Raw genomic sequence first — 20,806 nt, forward strand, 5'->3', positions numbered from 1 at the left:
CAACAAGAACTAGGTCAGGGAAAGTGTGGGACCTTTACTGAATGGGTGAGGCAACATAGTGACAGATGTGGAAAAAGCTGAAGTACTCAATACTTTTTTTGCCTTGATCTTCACAGACAAGGTCAGCTCCCAGACTGCTGTACTGGGCAACAGAGTATGGGGAGGAGGTGAGCAGCCCTCAGTGGTGAAAGAACAGGTTAAGGACTATTTAGGAAAAGCTGGACGTGCACAAATCCATGGGTCCAGATCTCATGCATCCAAGGGTGCTGAGGGAGTTGGCTGATCTGATTGCAGAGCCATTGGCCATAATTTTTGAAAATTCTTGGCATTCAGGGGAGGTCCCCTGGAAAAAGGCAAATATACTGCCCATATTTTAAAAAGGGAAGAAAGAGAACCCGGGGAACTACAGACCGGTCAGCCTCCCTTCAGTCCCTGGCAAAATCGTGCAGCAGGTCGTCAAGGAATCCATTTTGAAGCACTTGGAGGAGAGGAAGGTGTTCTGGAACTGTCAACATGGATTCAACAAGGGCAAGTCATGCCTGACCAACCTGATTGTCTTCTATGATGAGATAACTGGCACTGTGGATATGGGGAAAGTGGTGGATGTGATATAGCTTGACTATAGCAAAACTTTTGATACGGTCTCCCACAGTATTCTTGCCGCCAAGTTAAAGAAGTATGGAATGGATGAATGGACTATAAGGTGGATAGAAAGCTGGCTAGATTGTCGGGCTCAGCGGCTAGCGATCGATGGCTCGATGTTTAGTTAGCAGCCGGTATCAAGTGGAGTGCCCCAGGGGTCAGTCCTGGGACTGGTTTTGTTCAATGTCTTTATTAATGATCTGGATAATGGGATTCATTGCACCCTCAGCAAGTTTGCAGGGGACATTAAGCTGGGGGAAGAGGTCGATATGCTGGAGGGTAGGGATATAGTCCAGAGTGACCTAGACAAATTGGAGGATTGGGCCAAAAGAAATCTGATGAGGTTCAACAAGGACAAGTGCAGAGTCCTGCACTTAGGAAAGAAGAACCCCATGCACCGCTACAGGCTGGGGACCGACTGGCTAAGCAGCAGTTCTGCAGAAAAGGACCTGGGAATTACAGTGGACGAGAAGCTGGATATGAGTCAGCAGTGTGCCCTTGTTGCCAAGAAGGCCAACGGCATATTGGGCTCTATTAGTAGGAGCATTGCCAGCAGATTGAGGGAAGTGATTATTATCCTCTATTCGGCACTGGTGAGGCCACACCTAGAGTATTGCATCCAGTTTTGGTCCCCCCCACTACAGAAGGGGTGTGGACAAATTGGAGAGAGTCCAGTAGAGGGCAATAAAAATGATTAGGGGGATGGGTCACATGACTTACGAGGAGAGGCTGAAGGAACTGGGGTTATTTAGTCTACAGAAGAGAAGAGTGAGGGGAGATTTGATAGCAACCTTCAACTACCTGAAGGGGGGTTCCAAAGAGGATGGAGCTAGGCTGTTCTCAGTGGTGGCAGATGACAGAACAAGAAGCAATGGTCTTCAGTTGCAGTGGGGAAGATCTAAGTTGGATATCAGGAAACATTATTTCACTAGGAGGGTGGTGAAGCACTGGAATGCATTACCTAGGGAGGTGGTGGACTCTCCATCCTTAGAGGTTTTTAAGGCCCGGCTTCACAAAGCCCTGGCTGGGATGATTTAATGGGTGTTGGTCCTGCTTTGAGCAGGGGGTTGGACTAGATGACCTCCTGAGGTCCCTTCCAACCCTAATATTCTATGATTCTATTATTCTATTCTATAAGGGCTCAAATCTCCCCTACCTTTACATCTGAGCCCATCAAAATGGTGCTGTTTTATGCTTACTTTGCACAAGTATAAATAGCTACACTAAGTGTAATGCAAGGAAGAACCGAAGACCTAGCTCTTTTTTGTATCAGTCCACCTATTCTGATACTTACTACTTCTGGTTAGTTTGGTTTCTCTAATATGAGTCAAAAACTGCATCCAATCCTTAAATATTAATAAAAAGATAACCTTGATTTATGTGAAATTGTTCAACACATTTTATAGAGTTGTCTATAATTCTTCTAATGACTGGGGCTGAGATTTTCAAAGTTGCCACAGAGAATTAGAGGTAACGTTTTAAAAAATGCCTAAATCCCATTTCAGAAGTGATTTAGTGGCTTAGGAGCCTCAATTCCATTGACTTTCAATGAGACTTAGCTTCTCAGTGCTTCAGTGACTTTTGAAAATGGGACTTAGGCTCCCAATCACATAGGGTAGCATTTTTCAAAAGTGCCTAAGTGCAGACTTCCTATTGAAATTCCCTTTTTAATTTTTTTTTAATTGAAATGCTAGAGGTGTCACACCCTGTTGCCATTCTTGGTCATTCAGTCATCCCTTTATAGTCTTTTACTGTATCATTTGTGCTAATGTATGTCTCTTCCTGGGTATGATCAGAATGTGCAATATCACCCCTATATTCCCTGGAGTCATTATGCCCATGTGAAGTATAATGGACACCAGGGGAAAGTTGCAGGGGAGTGGATCTTGCTACACTTATGAAAATGTAGAGTAGGTCGTTGAGCCATCTCAGCCATGCCTGATGTTCAGGAAGCAGGTCTCCTCTGGGACTGCTAGCCTAATGGGCAATGCAAGGCAGTGCTTCTTGCCTTCCCCAGCACAACCAGCCATGTTGTTACTGTCTCCACTGTAGGGCAGCCATAGTTTGGCCCTCTCTGTCCACATCATTGAGAAATGTGCCATCACATGTAATCATGCAGAGTCTCTAGAGATTCGGTATACCTAGGTGGGTTTTTTTTTTTTTTTTTTGCAGTCCTGACCTAGGTTCTTCTCTACAGCCTCCACCACATACGCTTTCCCAGGGAAAGCTTTCATCTTCTGAGTCCCAGAAATAATATTTAACTTAAACTGTTTCTGTAGAGGCTTTACATTCATTGCATCCTTTTTATTGTATTGTATTTTAATGTGTTTGTTGAAAAGTATTTCTGCTTTTTCTGCAGGCTATACATAGACGGTCCTTTTGGGAGTCCCTCTGAAGAATCCTTGAATTATGAGGTTAGCCTCTGTGTGGCTGGAGGCATTGGAGTAACTCCATTCGCATCAATACTCAACACGCTGCTGTATGTGAGCCTAACCGTTTTAAAGCCATTTTCCCAGAGTTACTTCCATGTTGCATATTGTAAATGCTTCCAGCATGTGCGTAACACCTATTCATGTAACACTGCCCTCCTGTGGAGAGAGGAACAGGGAGGAGGACTGAGGTCTGCCATTGAAAATCCCAAATCCGTTCATGCTGGCTGTTCATGACCAATGAATGCTAAAGGTGCAATACTTTGGGTTGGACAGTGGTCCCTAAAGGTCTTATAGACAGAGCTTCCCATTCAACTGCCAGTGAAAAGTGAGTTTGAGCTCTGCCAAGTCCATGGGGATATTTGTTTACAATCCCAACCTTTTAATTAGAAAACTCCCCAGTCTGTGTTAGCGCAAGGTCAGGGATAGAGATAACAGGGGTGCTGAGAGTCAGGACTGAGGTGCATTTTCCTCACGTGGGGAAGGTTGAGCAGTATCAGTGTGATGTATATTTGGCTTCAGTCACAGCTCCTTGCCTATCATTTTCAAGAACACTTAAGCTGGGTGTTTTACAAGAACTCAAAGGAGTCAGGCATGCAACTCACATTGAACTTAAATGGGACTTGGGCACCTAACTCTCTTAAGCCCCTTTGAAAATCCTAACCTTAATTGTCTCTTTTAAAATTATTATTATTGTTAATTTAAAACATTTTAAAATCCAGTAAGACAAAATTTTCAGTGGCTCTCTGAGAGTCACCGCGGCTGTCAAACTTCTACCAATCCCACTCTTACACAATGGGAGATAGCTTCATTATTATTTTTATTACGTGTATCACACTGCTGCCTAGTAGCCCCAGTCACGGGCCAATACCCCATTGTGCTAGACACTGTACAAACCGAGCAAAGACGGTCCCTGGCCCAAAGAGCTTACAGTTGAAATTAGCTTACGAAGTCTTTTACAATTCACACATGACACACTTGTTCAGAGATCAGCTGGTAGCTGGAGTGAAATTAAAACCTTTTAAAGCCCGATTTTCAGAGATGCTGAGCTCACTCAGCTCCCCTCAATCTCAGTCGGAGTCATGCTCAGTGCTTCTGAAAATCCGGCTTTTATGTGGCAGCTCCTGGTGCCCTGTGCAGCCCTCAAAGAACCTAACAGGTTCCCTACTAATTTTCATCTCTCAAAGTCAATTGTTCATCTTGGAGCAGGGGCCTGGACTAGATGACCTCTTGAGGTCATGCTCTTTCGAACGGGGAGTACCATTTTCTGAAGCGCATTTTCATTTCTGCCAAAAGACTGGAGTCCCGATGGATATCCTGACTATTTTCTCCAGGATGCGTTTATCCCTGACAGCGTTGAGCAAAAACGTCACATATCATAACTATGGGCCAGCAGTAGGTAATGAGACGGCTGCCTCTATCAGCATATTACTAGAGGCAGTGAAAGGCTTGTACAGACGTTGCCACAGCAGCTTAGTGTCCGGTGAATGTTTTCAATATCAGATAAAGGGACGCTTCCAAACACTGCATGCCATAGCCCAGCATTACAATGAACCAATCTTGCTGCCATGCACTGTAATATTATACAGTAGCAACAGCAAGAAATGTTTTGCTGTTAATATGTATGGATATCAGCAATACAGAGCACCTGTCCACTGGATAGGCCTGTTGTATTTTGTCCCGTCATAGAAATTGAGATCAGCGGGGTGAAAATGATAACTGTTGTGTGCAAACTTGAGGGAGTAGGCAGGGAAAGCCCTTTTTGCTAAGGACATGCAGCTGTGGAGGATATCAGGGTATCCTTCAGGACTAGGATGCAGCCTTTTGTTTTCTGTTTGGTTTTGGTTTTGATATTTTCTGAGCAGCTGGGGTCTCCACTCGGGTATCTAATAAATGTTGCCTATTTATTATAAATCATGATTGTTTTTTTTAAAGAGAGTCTGAAGTTTTTTGGCATGGGTCAGGTGTCTATAAATTAATGATTAATTACAAGTAGTAATATTCAGTAACATGCGTATCAGTGGACACGGCATATCGTACACACATCTTTAGCTGTGTAATGATACTGCACATTTATCACATCATAGCTTACTGTAGGTAGACCCAACCATGTACACCTCTACCCCGATATAACGCGACCCGATATAACACGGGTTTGCATACAACACGGTAAAGCTCTGACACACTGTTCTGAGCAGCGTGTTAAGGGTGCCGGGCCTGGCCGGGGCCAAGGGGTTGGATAAGGGGTAGAGGGTCTCGGGGGCGTTCAGGGGCTCCTCCTCCCCAGGGTCTAGGAGGTACAAGCTGTGGGAGGGCAATTTTTGGTGCCCCGCAGTCTCCCCTGCACTCACCGGCAGCGGCGGAAGCGGAAAAGCCCTGCTCCACTCTGCCAGCTCCCAGCCGCGGCGCTCTGCTACCTGCCGCAGGTGAGTGCGGGACCTTTCCCCAATACCCCCTCTCCCCGCAGCGACACGGCTGAGGCTGGGGCCGGGGCAAGGAAAGCGGAGCGGGCTGGGGCCGCATCCCTCCACTTCCCTTTCCTGCCACTGGTGAGTGCGGAGGATGTCCTTTCCCCAACCTCCCCACATTCACCGGCGGTGGGAAGTGGACGGCCGCGGCTGGGAGGTGGCGGAGTGGAGCGGGCTGGGGCCACGTTGCTCCCAGGGGCGGCTCCGAGCACCAGTGCAGCAAGTGCGTGCCTGGGGTGGCAAGATGTGGAGGGTGGCTTGCCGGTCATCGTGAGGGAGGCAGTCAGGCAGCCTTCGGCGGCATGCCTGTGGGAGGTCCGCCGGTCCTGCGGCTTCGGCGGCGGGTACGCCAAAGGCATGGGACTGGCAGATCACCCGCAGAAATGCCGCCGAATCCCGGTGACCAGCAGACCGCCCGCAGGCATGCCGCCGAAGGCTGCCTGACTGCAGTGCTTGGGGCGGCAAAAAACATAGAGCCGCCCCTGGTTGCTCCGCATCCCGCTGCTGCCGGTGACTGCCTGTCAGGGGGTGGGGATGTGGATAGGGATCGGAGCAGTCAGGAGACCAGGAGCAGGGGGGTTGGGTAGGGGGTGGAGTCCTGGGGGTGATTAGGGACAGGGGTCTCTGGAGGGGGCAGTCAGGGAACAAGGAAGGGGGGGGGGCAAAGCAAGTTCAACACGGTCTCACCTATAATGCGGTGAGATTTTTTGTCTCCCGAGGACTGCGTTATATCGGGGTAGAGTGTATGTTTGACTTGCCATTCACTTCACATGATGCATGCCACAAAACAGTATAGATCAACCTCGCATTGATTCAACCTAGCTCATTCCCACTGGCGTGTGTTTGCTCAGGTCAAAAGTCTGAACTGATAAAAGATGGTCCCCAGTGAATCCTCTTGTATATCTTGCAGTTCATTTATGCTGAGAGACATTAATTTTCTTTAATCATTTCGGAATGATGCGCTGGAGTAAATGGCTAGAGTTTATTACTTACGTACTGCACATATGATATTGTATTTGTGATCTCACCCCATATGGTCAGACCATTACCTTGGTTCTGGTTTCTCCCAGCACAAACGACATACAAAATAGGGAGACATAACATTTGTCTGCAGGACAGCATTGTATGTGCAGCAGCTGGTGTCAGGTCATTAAGGATGCTGCACTCCCACTACAGATACACAAGGCATGAAGCCCAGTGCAGCCAGCACCTTTCTGCAGGTTATGGAGAGTTCACACAAGAGGTCAGCGCCCCCACACCCTGTGTGCTATGGGGTATTTGCTCCACAGTGCCTCTGCAGGCCTGCCGTGGAGGGTTTAGGCATATGGAAAGGGACTGTGGCATATCCATCAGTTACACAGATGTGTTAGCAAAATGGCCCCGATGTTAGGGTTGGCGGGTGCCTGGTTTTCGACCAGAAAGTCCAGTTGAAAAGGGGACCTGGCCGTGTCTGGTAAGATGTACAGACTGGAAACCAAAAGTCTGGTTACCATGGGCAGGGCGAGGAGGCACGAGGTCATCAGACTGTGCAAGTCCCTGCTCAGCCAGGACTGCCTCCTACCTGCATCTCATGGGCAGACAGGCAGGCTCTGCATCAGGCTGCAGCTCTAGAGCAGAGGGAGCCCGGCTTGGGCGGGAAGGGGGAGCTGGAGAGGATCCAGCTGTGAGGAAAGGAGAGGGAGGAGAGCATCTGGGGGGGGCAAAAGGAGTGAGCCAGGGCAGGGCCTGGAGGAAAAGGAGGGGCTGGGGTGGGGTCTTAGGGGAAGAGGCAGGGCAGGGCGGTCCAGTTGGTAGCCATTATAAAGTTGGTAGCCCTAATGCTGGTATATGGGACCACAGCGGCTACTGTAACTCATGTTGTGCAGTAGGAGATATGGAGCAGCTATGCCATTATCCCACACCTTGCCCCCTGGACATGGCATTTGGCCTAATACACACATATACTGCTGAATTTTGGAAGTCCAGAATGCAGCTGTGATGGTCTCCAATGGGTCTTTATGATCTGTAAATAGTTTTAAGGGGAAGGATTTTGTCCCCTAAATGGCTAAATTATAGGTAAGTAACAATAACATAAAGTCAGCCATGGCTGATCTGAGAAAAAATCATGCAGACTTTTTTTAAACATCTGTTGATCAGTAGATATTTTTCATGTTTATTTTCTAGCCTGGTTCATGGTGATCATCCCTCTTTTACTGAATTCATGTTTTGTCTCCATCTCCATTAGGAAACCTGGCACAAGTGTCATGTTTTCTAAACCAAATGCCAAACTTTGTCCATGAACATGCTTTATCCATTGAAGCTCTTTGGGGGAGTATACCTTTGTCTAGCACAATGGGGCTCTGACCTTGTTTAGGCCTCTGTGCATATAAAGTAATAATTGAAATCATCTGATGCTTGCATGCACCTGAATGCAGAATTTGGCCCTAACTTTGCTTTGGAGTTGCATTTTGTGAGGTTTGCATTCATCAGCATCACCTCCCCTGGGACGAACTGAGTTTGTGGAATGAACTCTGCCTTATAATTGCAATAAAGAATCCAGACTATGTATTTGAAATGCACAGGCAGCTTTGCTTTTAGATAACAACTTTCATCTTGGTTATGATGTACGAATCAACATTCTTACCGTAAGTCATATATGCAGTCAGTGTGCAGTATATACTGTTCGGCTGTAAAGACAGTATCCGTAAAGTGTGTTGTTCTGTGTTATGGGTTCAGTATTTAAGTACATCCTTTTAGACTGATTTGGGCATTTCAGTGTGATGCGGGGAAACTAACTTCACTTAATGGAAATGGAAATTAACATTTGAACAATGAATATAAAGCACATTAATTAGTGTTAATTAATTCCCCAAACATATCATTTTCATTTTAAAGTGATGACTGGCAATGCTACAAGCTCAGAAGACTTTACTTTATTTGGGTGTGCAGGGAAATCCAGTCCTTTCGCTGGTTTGCAGATTTGCTGTGTATGCTGCATAACAAGGTAAAGGGAACGATTACACAGGGTTGGTTTTAAAGGGATACTGACAATAAACACATCTGTTTGAATATATTTAGATTAGTAACAAAAGTGTTTCCATTAAACATGACTAGAGAAGGCTGGGACTTCAGAGGGACCAAACCAAGTTATGTGGTTTGGCAGATGAAATTTGTTGTTGATGTACATGGAAAGACTGGTTCAAAGAGTCATGTGGGACAAAACGGATGAAATCCTGCCTCCCCTGAAGTCAATGGAAGTTTTGCCATTTCCTTCAGTGGAATCAGGATTTTACTCACTCTTTCCCCCCTCCTCCCCCTAAAACAGGCAAGGATGTTGGGACAGGCCCTGCAATCGGGGTTATGTGACCCTTCTTCAGGGACACACAGTCTCCTTGCATGGTCAAGAAGCTTGCTAGAAGGGGAAAAAAATGCATCTAGAGAGTCTGGGTGGATCCTTTCCTTTGAAGAAAAGTGAAACCCCAGCTCATCTAGTGAGCAGACTGAAGGAAGAGGGTGGGTGAGTGTTTATGGGAGTTGGAAGTCATCTTCAGTTCTCAAAACAGAGATCAGGTGGATTTTCAAACTATTTTAAAATCTTTTTAGAAGAATTTCTTCACTATCCTGGGATGTAAAGAAGCTTCTGGGTAAAAGAAAGATATGTAAATGTGTCATTTTCATTAACGTGTCCACTGCATCTTCTGTGAAGATCCAGCTTAATCAAGGTACTGGACAAGAGCAACTGCATTCTTCTCTAAGAGGAGACGTATTAATTCACTTGATGTTTTTCTGATCCTCCCAGCTTTGGCAGGAAAACCGCCCAGACTACATAAACATCCAGCTGTACCTCAGTCAAACAGATGGGATACAGGTATGTGGCTAAATGCTGTTTATAAACCTAACTAGATCTGTTGGTGGTAGACAACACAAACTGCCAATTAAGCATGAAATGGAATGATTGCAGATGGTTTAAGCAGACAATAAGGGCTAACTCTCTCAGTAAGATTGCATCACAATCCAGCCCCACAATACTAGAAGAATGAAGTCTGGTAGCATTCAGTTGATTATCAATGGGCAGAGATCCATATCTCCCTCCACTAGGAAAGAGGTCCTTCAGGCCAGGCCACAGACTAGACAGTTGGCAGAGCTTTGTGGGAAACTTGCATCATTCCTGGGCTGAGGATCAGGCTGGAATAATTCTAGCCCCAAACTTTTGAAAGCAAACACATTGTGAGAAACTGGCTATTTTTAAAAACCCCAATTGGTTTCTTTTTGTGTTGTTTTTGTCTCGAATGTTTGAAGAAGTCAAACTTTTTAAAGTATGCAGCCAGAAAATGTACTGAACTGTTCACGGTATGCCAGTTTAGAGAGTTGGATTTATTCCCCACTGGCTGGAACTTTGTGTAGCCATTTATACATGGGATGCGGTGACCTGGATGTTAGCATTTTACATCCATTTTGCACTGATGTAGCACAGATGTAAGAGCCCGATTCTTCACACTCGAAATTAATGTGAGCTTTGCCATTAACTTTGATTGGCATCGGATCAAGCCTTAAATTACTACACAAGGTGAAAGGCAGTCAAGAATCAGGTCTGTTGGGTTTCGATCTCCTTTCTAGCAGATGAAGATAAGATACAATTTATAGTTCTGATGAGAACTACTCCAGTACACAGGGCTTGCTGCTGGGCTCCAGCTAAATAATATGCCAGCAACAATTCTGAACAATCTTCCAAATATTCAATGCTAGTTCCAAATAACTGGATGGGATCTCTCTGCCGGCATGGAGGTAATCCAATATATTATTAATTAACAGGCAAGAAATGACTCGGTTCAAGTCAAAACATCCAAGATGAAGCTGAATGTCAGTGTAATGCAGTTTAGAATATTTACTCTTAAATTATGTGTCCAGTAGCTACTGACTGTATTAGAACTCCTTTTCTTTTTTATGGCCATTTGGTAGAAAAGGTGGCATCAAGTATAGAACTGTATACAATGAGGGCTAAATTTTGTCTTCAGTTATACTGGCATAAATCCGGATTTGAACAGTTACTCCAGATAGTTCAAGGGAGCACTGGATGCAAGTCTCCATTGCCCTGCACTTGTGCTGTCTTTGACACCAATCCAAAGTGAGTGTAAAACGCTACCAAACCAGAATAGTGTCACGTTTTACTCCCTCTGCACTGAGTGACCCAAGATGCAGGACACCAGAGAATCAAGCCCATTTTTTTTTCCAGAAAATGCTTTCAGCCATGGTAAAAAAAACAATGTAAAATGGTTCAAGCTTAGAATGTACTTTTGTATTAGTATAATAGACGGTTTAGATCATTCGATTATGGGGTGAACGCAGAAAATCAGATCAGATATAATTCTTCTCTAGCCACATGTTACATTATATTAGGACAGTAAAACAAGGAGCAGTAATGCAATGCAGTGGAAACAGGTTTGGCTTCATAAAGAGAGGTCAGCTGGGATTTTAGTGAGTTAGAATTGCTAGAAGAATCCTGTGCTCACTCCAAGGACCCAGCTTTGGTGCTTGATACTGCTGAGGCTGTTCAAAGCAACTGGTAAACCATCCTCTAAAGCAGGGGTAGGCAACCTATGGGCACGCGTGCCGAAGGCGGCACGCGAGCTGATTTTCAGTGGCATTCACACTGCCCCGGTCCTGGCCACTGGTCCGGGGGGCTCTGCATTTTAATTTAATTTTAAATGAAGCTTCTTAAACATTTAAAAAAACGTATTCACTTTACATACAACAATAGTTTAGTTCTATATTATAGACTTATAGAAAGAGACCTAAAAACGTTAAATGTATTACTGGCACACGAAACCTTAAATCAGAGTGAATAAATGAAGACTCTGCACACCACTTCTGAAAGGTTGCCGACCCCTACTCTAGAGGTTTCCATTGTCATTTTTTCAGCCCCAGTTAGCTTAGGTGCTACTTGTACCAATAGTAGGTAAAAATACTTCAGACAGAAATGTGATTTTTCCTATATGGACAGTGTCCCTTTAAGGGTAGCAGTGAAGGCAAACTAGAGAGTGAGTAATAAGAATATAACTATTGCTCTATGTATTAATTGACAAATTGGTTTAAAAATAACGTGGAGACTAATAAGCAGCTATATAAGAAACGGCACACAACCCTGAAGATGGCGGTTCAAAAGGCAAGGAGCCGAGGTATTGATGCCTAGAAATGGCTGCAGTTTAAGTCACTTGGTTTGATGCTTAGTTCAGTTTTTACATTTCAGCTATTTGGTAAGTCAGCCAGGGCATCTACCAGACCAGTATGCAAGCTTTGAGTGATGTGTAACAATGTACAAAACACACAGCAACTGAATTTATTGTTTCTCACAGAAAATAATTGGTGAAAAATATCAGGTCCTGAACTCGAGGCTTTTGATTGGACGACCTCGTTGGAAACTCCTTTTTGATGAAATAGCCAAGTGTAACAGACAGTAAGTACCAATCTTGATGGGTTTTGCCATAGCTTGAGGGATGGGGATTGTGTATGTTTAATAAACAGTTATTTGTATGGAAATGACTTGGGGGTTTATCTTATCATGTAACATTCAAGCTACTGATGTTAATATTATCGAATGTGTTGCAGCTGAAAGATGGACTGTAAAAAAAAAAAAAAAAAAAAGAAATCTTTCCGTTTGAGCTATCAGAGCAGTTCATCTTTTCCTGCAACTAAACCGTTCAGTGGCCCAGGCAATAAAAATCATATTTCTGTGTTACTACACAGCGATTGTACATGTTTTAATCCTTTGCTATAATCAGTATCTTGCTTGCAACGTATGCCAGTTTTATATTGAAGAATATAATTGGTGCTTTCTGCAGTTACTTTTACAATTTACAGTTTGAATAATAGAAATGCAACAGTAAAACACCGGCCGTATTCTACTGTGTTATATCTTTGTTCAGAAGATACATTTTCTTTGGGGGGTACCAGTGCTATTTATTGTTTAAGAGCTGACTCTGTAATCAGTACTGTACGAGGCAGAGCTTACAGTCTAGACAAGGCAGATGTAGGATAAATGAGACACGCACCAAATTATTGAGTCACCGCTTCTGGATTTAATTTAACCCAGTTGTTAAACCAGCCTCATTGATGCTGTGGTTACTGAGGATTAGATCCTGAGAAGGATTGGGCCCCAGCAAATCTTATTGATCTCAGTGTGAATGCTTGGTATGTGATATCTCTCCGGTCAGGACCTAAGATCTGATCTATACACTGTGGTACTAATCTTGCTATTCCCCCAAAGTAGCAAAGTGCCTAGCACAATGGAGCCATGCTCCCTGTTAGGGAGTTACTGTAATGCAAACCAATATATATATATATAAATACTACCAGTCAGTGATGTGCAAGGAGGAAAGGCAGGAACTGGGGCCTAGGCAGAGGTGTGTACTTCCTGTGCAACATGGAGAACAGCTCTGCAGGGGCTTAGCTCTGGGCAGTCCTGCTCTTTATGGTGGGAAAAGATAGGGCATAGCAAAGGAAAGGGCGGAGGGTGTGAGAGGTGGATCTGCTGCTAGGTTGGTCCTGTAATCACAGCCTCCTGCATAGTTTGGGGAATGTTAACCCTTTAAGTGTCATTCTTATTTCTTTCTTAATCTTTTTAAAAGACCAAAATAATGGGAGCCTCCATCATTTCTCTTGGGAGACTCTTGCATACCCGAATGCACATCACTTTCAAGACGTTTTTCATTTTTCCTTTCTACATTTCATCTCTTCACCCCTGGTTAGATCCTCAAGTACCACTTTCCCATGCATCTTTGTATCTCTAAGATGCCCATCACCTTGATTTCTAAGCAACATGTCTTGTACTACCTCAGTAATGCTTCTGCATCCTTGACTGTGTACACCTTTTACATTATTTGTAAACTCTTATTATGTCCTTCCTCAGCCCATATCACCCCCTTGCTAAGGTCTATAGACAAGCTCTGTAAGGTCACCATCCTGCAGACACCATCCTGCAGTTAGGTGTGTGTGGTGCAGGTAAGGAGTCTGTCGCAGGGTGGTCCCCTGCTCCTGCCCTGAAGGGCTTAAAACAACCAGGGAGCAGGGCTGGGGCAAAGGAAAAGCTACCAGGCTGATTGGGGAAGCAGCCACAGCTGGGCCATGCCCCAATCAGGCCACAGCTGGCCTGTATAAAAAGGCTGGGAGCCAGGAGCTCAGCAGTCCCTCTCTCTGCTTTCAGAGGGAGAAGGGCTTGGTTGCATGACCCTAGACATAGGGTACCTGTAGTGGAGCAGGGCTGGGGAAAGGCTGGGGAGCTCCAGTTTGGATAGCCCCAGGCTGTGGCCTAGTAGGAGGCTAAGGGGTACTGGGGGTTGCAGAGGGCAGCCCAGGGCTAGGCCAAGGCAGCAGGTCCAAACCCAACCTTGCCTGTGATGAGTGGCCTATATTGCAGTCTGCCCCAGGGAATGGGGGCTAGTGGGAGACTGGCAGTGGCCTTATTCTGAGGTGAGGTAGGGATAGTGGGTGGGGGTTCCCCAGGGAGGGGAAACCCTAATACTGAGGGGTGTACTGCCAGGGGGCAGCACCCCAGATAAAAGGGCACTGGGGTCTGGGAGGGACATGGGAGCCAGAGGACAGGCATATCACCGGCCTGCAGAGGGTGCTCTGGAGGCTGGATTGAGCTAATTCACAGAAGTCACCAGCAGGAGGCGCCGCAGGGGTGAGTCCACTTCTCTACAGAGTCCCATTAACTTAGAACTTACCAGCTGCAAGATCAGAACTTTAACCTTTCACCATAATTCAATTGTTCAGCTTACTGACCTCTTTTTTGCTGCTTCTCCTACTTCTTCTTCCCATTTTTCAGCAACTCCCTCCGAATGGCCCTGGTGCAATATGCATACCACTAAATAAGGGCAAGACAAACAGTTCTTCTTTTAGCCAAATAAGTCTAGCGTTGGCATTCAGGATTCCGGACATATTGGCAGACACACACATGGTTGGTTTGCAGTCTTTATTTTGTGACATCCAAAGTATTTCCCAGTTTTTATTTTACATTTCTACTAAAAAAGAACAGGTTAGACAAACACCAGTCAGGGATGGTCTAGAGATAACACTTAGTCCTGTCTAAGTGCAGGGGACTGGACTAGATGACCTATTGAGCTCCCTTCCCCTCCTATCATTCTGTGGCTATGGTTACTAAAAGCCCAACATAAACAAACACGCAACTAGGGATGCTTTCATCAGTTCAGCCATACCACTGGTTTTGGTTGCTTGACTCCCAGACAGGGAAAGCTCATGTCTAAGTGTCTGAGGTCTGCTAGAATTTAATATTTCTCTGCACAGTTAACAGATTAATTCAATCCAGCATCAGGTTCATATTCTTTCAGTTCAACTAAGAGGAGCAAAAGTGCACCATCTACTGTTGATAGTTTATACCACATCTACTGTTTTTGCACTGGGACAATTCGGTGTGTACGTTATGCAGCCAGTTTTCAGGATTTTCGTGCAATCTATTTGGGGAAAGGGTGGTGCCCTTTTATGTGGTTCATTTATCTTCAGGATAAAAATGTGCTATATACTTCTGAGATATTATCATAGCTTTTAAATGTTGCTGGGTCCAAATGGCAATGTGCTTCTTCCATAGAGCTAAGAATGAGCTAAACAGAAGAAATTAAAACATGTGAGGAAAGAAGGGATGTAAAGATAAGGCACATTTTCTCTATGCTATAAAAGACAGTCATCTCTAAGGAATGTAATGCATGGTTTGGAATCAGAAAATCCCAAATCCTAGCTCTGGCTCTTATTATATTGCCAGTCACCTCACCTCTCCCTCAATTACTCCATGTGTAAAATGGGAATAATAATGCTTACCTGCCTACTTGCCTCACAGGGGTGTTGTATGGATTGATGAATTAGTATTTGCACAACACTTTGAAAATATAAAGTGCTATAGCAGTGCTAAGTATTACTGTTAAGGGTGGCCTGGTGGATAGGGCATTGACTTGACTGGGACTTAAGAGCCCTGGATTCAATTTCTGGCTCAGCTACAGACTTCCGATGTGACCTTGGGCACGTCACTTAACCTTTCTTTGACTCAGTTTCCTGTTGTAAAACTACTCATGGAAGTGCTGTCACTCATGGAAGTGTTGTGTAAGTGATTGTGAGAGGCTGAGATACTGTGGTGATTATGGTTATGTAAGTACCTAGAGTGAGAGATGCTACACCTCTACCCCAATATAGTGCTGTCCTCGGGAGCCAAAAAGTCTTACCACATTGTAGGTGAAACCGTGTTATATTGAACTTTCTTTGATCCACCGGAGCGCGCAGCCCTCTCCCCCACATTATATCCGAATTCATGTTATATCTGGTCACGTTATATCGGGGTAGCAATGTATATTAGTTTTACTCAACAACTCGCTGTACTTGAGTAAACTTATGGATACAAATGTTTAATAACATTAAGGCTTTGAATTAAATACACAATAAGATAAAAATTCATATTCAAGGTTTACTTGCCCTTCTCCTTCTCCACAAAAGCACATGCTATCTGGTTTTCAAAAGTGTTTGGCACCAACAGAGCCCGTTGAAGACAGTCAATAATTTACTCAATGCATCTGAAAATCAGGCCACTTATTTTTCTCCCCTTGTCAGTAATGCAACACTGGACCATGATGACAATGGAATTCAATGTAAATACACAACAGTGCAGGGATGTGGGGGGTGCTGAATGTGTATGGAAAAATTGTAAATCGTGTGGGATCATATAATTAAAAATGGTATTATGATGCACCTGCACAAGGCCATTGTTTTGGTTGCACATGCAACTTTTTTGGTGACATTTCCTGCCTTTTTTGCAATGCTAGTGTTCGCTTCCCTTCATTGCATAAAGTCAGTGGCCATCTGTTATTCAGGTTGCCTAATTATGGATTTAACTGGCTAACTTTAGATACCTAAATTTGAAATTGTGGGCCAAAGACTTTTTTCTGTGATTCATTTTCTTCTTTCAAAGGCACACATTTCCGTAAGTTTGTCAATATCCTTAGACTATACTCTTTTTTCTGTCTAGCAGCGCAGACTTCCTTCAGTGCAGTTTAGGGGATGATGCAGTTAACTGTGTGATGTGAACTTAACTGCACACTAAAATAGATTATATATACCAGCAAGCTGCCACTGTCATTCTCTGCTATATACATATGCCTTAATTATCAAAAGTGGCCACTGATTTTGGGTGCCTCCGTTTTTGAATGCTGAAACTGAGACTCCTAGAACAAAACTGCCATTGACTGCAGTGGGAGTTTACACTGCATAAGAATTGAGTAAGGACTCTGGGATCTGGATTTGATCCAACTACATTAACAATTGTGGGCCTTTTGAATAATGAATTCCTAACACAGAACACGGATTACTGTTAATATTCACATCATCTGTCCCAATGGTTCCCTGGAGCTGTTATGGTGTGCACTAGTATTGTGGCTAAATGGTAATGAGTGTAACTGTCCATTCTAGATCTTCAGTAATGAATGTGTAATAAGAATCCACATCTCTGCATGTGCTTCTTAAAATTTGGTAAATGCTCATTTCAGCTTTTTCTTTGTCATTTTAAATAATCAAGAATCATACAAATGTAAGGCTGGAAGGGACCCTGAGAAGTCAAGTCCAGCCCCCTGCACTGAGACAGGACCACGTAAACCTAGACCACCCTGACAGGTGTTTGTCAAACTTGTTCTTAAAAACCTCCCATGATGGGGATGCCACAACCTCTCCTGGAAACGTATTTAACTACCCTTATAGTTAGAAAGTTTTCCCTAATGGCTAACCTAAATCTCCCATGCTGCAGATTAAGCCCATTACTTCTTGTTCTACCTTCAGTAGACATGGAAAACAATTTACTACCCTCCTCTTTAGAAGAGCCCTTAACATATTTGAAGACTGTTATCAGGTCCTCCCTCAGTCTTCTTTTCTCAAGACTAAACATGCCGAGTTCTTTTAACTTTTCCTCATAGGTCAGGTTTTCTAACCCTCTTATCATTTTTGGTGCTCTCCTCTGGACTCTCTCCACTTTGTCTACATATTTCCTAAAGAGTGGTGCTCACAATTGGATGCAGAACTACAACTGAGGCCTCGCCAGTGCTGAGTAGAGTGGGACAGTTACCTCCTGTGTCTTACATATAACACTCCTATTCATACACTCCAGAATTATATTAACCTTTTTTGCAGCTGCATCAAGTTGTTGACTTATATTCAGTTTCTGAGCTGATATAACCAGGGATTTGGAGAAATCAAATTTTTGAATTGCTCCGCTCCAGCTCTGGGCATAAAACCTACTGGTTCGTACTCCAGCTCCGGGCTCCGCTCCAAAGCCCTGGCTATAACCCCCAGATTCTTTTCAACAGTACTACCACCTAACCAGTTGTTTTCCATTTGTGCATTGATTTTTCCTTGCTACGTGAAGTACTTTGCATTGTTGAATTCAGACAAATTCTCCAATTTGTCAAGGTCATTTGGAATTCTATTCCTGTCCTCCAAAGTGCTTGCTACCCTCCCAGCTAGGTGCAATCTGCAAATTTTATAAGCATTTTCTGTTCTCTATTGTCCCAGACATTAATGAAAATATTAAATAGTACTGGGCTCAGGACTGACCTCCTCTGCAGGACCCCACTAGATATGCCCTCCCAGTTAGACAGCAAATCACTGATAATTCTTTTTTGAGTAGGTTTTTCAACCAGTGGTGCACCCATTTTATAGTAATTTTATCTCGACTACATTGCTCTCATTTGCTTAAATTGCTCATGTGGGACTGTCTGTGTCAAAAGCCTTATTAAAATCAAGATATACCACAGTTACTGCTTCCTCTTATTCACCCGGCCAGTAGCCCTGTCAAAGAAGGAAATTAGGTTGGTTTGGCATGATTTGTTCTTGACAGATCCATGCTGGATATTTCTTATAACCCTATTATCCTCCAGGTGCTTACAAGTTGATAGTTTATTAATTTGTTGCAGTATCTTTCCAAGTATCAAATCTAGGCTGACTGGTGTATAATTCCCCACATCCTCTGTTCCCCTTTTTAAAGATGTGTACTATGTTTTCCCTTCCTCAGTCTTCTTGGACTTCACCCGTCTTCCATGAGTTCTCAAAGATAATTGCTAACAGTTCCGAGATTGCTTCAGCTAGTTCCTTAAATTCCCTAGGATGAATTTGACCAGGCCCTGCTGACTTATCTGAATATTCTTTAACCTGTTCCTTACAATTTTATAATAGTAATTTTATAATGTTTGTAATAAGGCCTAGTTAATTTACCTTTATAGAATACTAGTCTAAAAAGTGAAAAGTCAAATTTGGTAGCAAAGGAACATTTTCTAACTTAAGTGTCCAATATTGGGCACCCACATCCGTATTTAAGTGCCTTAATAACTTGCATGATTTTGGACATGCTGGGTTCATAGTCCCATTTTAGTTATACTCATATTCCCTCTTTTTTCCTCTGAACTGTGCCTAGGAACTAAATCACATAGGACTGGATTTTCAGCAGTGATGAGTAACCACAGATCAAATACCACTGACTTAAATTACAAAAAAAAGCACACAAAACCCTACATTAAAAGAACATTAAGGTTCCATGGGTGAGCACTCAAAAGTGAGGAAATGTCACAAATAAGGTTGCACGTGCCTCTTTGACTCTGTCCCTTTGTGCACGTGCATTGCAGTGTAGTCTTCAGTTTGGGATCAGAATCTGGAGCATATTCAACACTACATTCTGACTGTGCTGTTCTAGTGATGCAAAGTTGCCTAAACCCAGTTTAACTGGCATTAATTGAAGACAAGCCAGTAAGCTAATTTATAACAGCCTTTTGTCACCAAAGTATATCAGTGAATCTAGGCTCATGATTTTGGTCACAGATTAAGGGCCATATCCTGTCTTTGGGTCCTCACAAGACTTTGACATGCATAGCAGGAGGGCAGAATTTCAATCTGAATGTTTCAATCGAGAACATTGTAGCCATAGAGGCATTCTGCTTCTGCTAGAAATAATGCATGATCTGGTAGTACTTCCTTTTAATTAGCGTTTTGAATCATCATAGACTTGATTGTGATCTCACAGTGGTATAAATGAGAAGTTATACTAATGAAGTCATTGCAGTGACACAAATTTGTAATAGTGATGGTGACTGAGCAATGGGAGTGGTGGATTCTTGATCTTTTGATGTCTTCAAATCAAGATGGGATTCCTTTCTGGAAAATGTGCTTTGATCAAGCACAAGTTATTGCACTCAATACAGGGATAAATGGGTGAAATTCTATGGCCATTGATATACAAGAGGTCAGATTAAATGAACTAATGGTCCTTTCTGTCCTTAAAATATATGATACTATTGTAATTCTGTGGCATGTGAGATTAGAATCCAGCTCTGTGTGCCTTTTAGACACGATTCACAATTTATCTGGCATGTGGTGACTCACTTTTCATTCTTGATAGGAAAACTGTTGGCGTTTTCTGTTGTGGACCAAATGAAATCTCCAAGGTACTCCACAAATTGAGCAACAGCAGCAACTCCTATGGGACAAGGTTCGAATACAATAAAGAATCGTTCAGCTGAAAGTCTTGGGACTAACAGGACTCTATGGAAGAAAGAAGTGCAATTATTTTTTGTAAGACTTAAGAGTCAGAGCTTTGTGCTAAGCAGATACAATGTACCAAAGAGTAGCAGGTTTTCTTATTTATGATTATTTAAAATTCTGAAATAAGGAGGACACAGCAAAGTACCAAGTCACATCAAGTGTTTATGCTCAAAGCCAAAAGGGCTCAGAGAAGATTTGTTATGATGGTGGGGATGATTCATTTATCAGTGTGTAAATTAATTTAAAAAACGGAAACAAACGGTTGCTTGTATGGCTGATTCAAGAACAATCCATGGAACATCTGAAATGTCTCCACTTCAGCTTGCTAACCTCAGTCCTCTGAAATTGGGATTGGTTAAATGAACACCAGATTGATCAGAATTAAAAGTGCTCTGCAAGACCGACGGTGCTCTTTACTGGCACACAAATGAAACGGCTTTGAAATGGAGAAACTCCAGACAAAAATATTAGATTTAAATATTACAGATTGGGATTCTGTATGTAAAATATGAAAGTGTATTCTCCCTAGCCTGCCTCCATACTGAATAGCTGTCTGGTAGGGATATATATGGAGGGCTCACCCCAGACTATGGGAAAGTGAGTGCAACCTTATGAAATCTCTGGGCCAAATCCTATGGTGATGTAAATGACAGGTGGGGTGTAAACTGGCCCATAGGGGTAACTAGTTTGATACTGAGTGTGTTCGCAAAA

The 20,806-nt window shown here is 43.5% G+C and overlaps 1 protein-coding gene across 1 annotated transcript in view; it reads left to right on the forward strand.

Moving 5' to 3' along the window:
• The window catches only part of NOX4 (NADPH oxidase 4), a 139,859-nt gene extending 119,312 nt beyond the window's left edge, over positions 1 to 20,547 (forward strand). Inside the window, exons 14-18 of the mRNA XM_034758988.1 lie at positions 3,002 to 3,121; positions 8,414 to 8,522; positions 9,318 to 9,386; positions 11,872 to 11,972; positions 19,953 to 20,547. Of these exons, the coding sequence (XP_034614879.1) occupies positions 3,002 to 3,121; positions 8,414 to 8,522; positions 9,318 to 9,386; positions 11,872 to 11,972; positions 19,953 to 20,073 (520 nt within the window). The 3' untranslated portion in view covers positions 20,074 to 20,547. The remainder of the gene's footprint in view (positions 1 to 3,001; positions 3,122 to 8,413; positions 8,523 to 9,317; positions 9,387 to 11,871; positions 11,973 to 19,952) is intronic.
• The last annotated feature ends 259 nt before the right edge of the window (positions 20,548 to 20,806 follow it).

Source organism: Trachemys scripta, chromosome 1, assembly GCF_013100865.1.
Source record: "Trachemys scripta elegans isolate TJP31775 chromosome 1, CAS_Tse_1.0, whole genome shotgun sequence".
Taxonomy (NCBI): Eukaryota; Metazoa; Chordata; order Testudines; family Emydidae; genus Trachemys; species Trachemys scripta.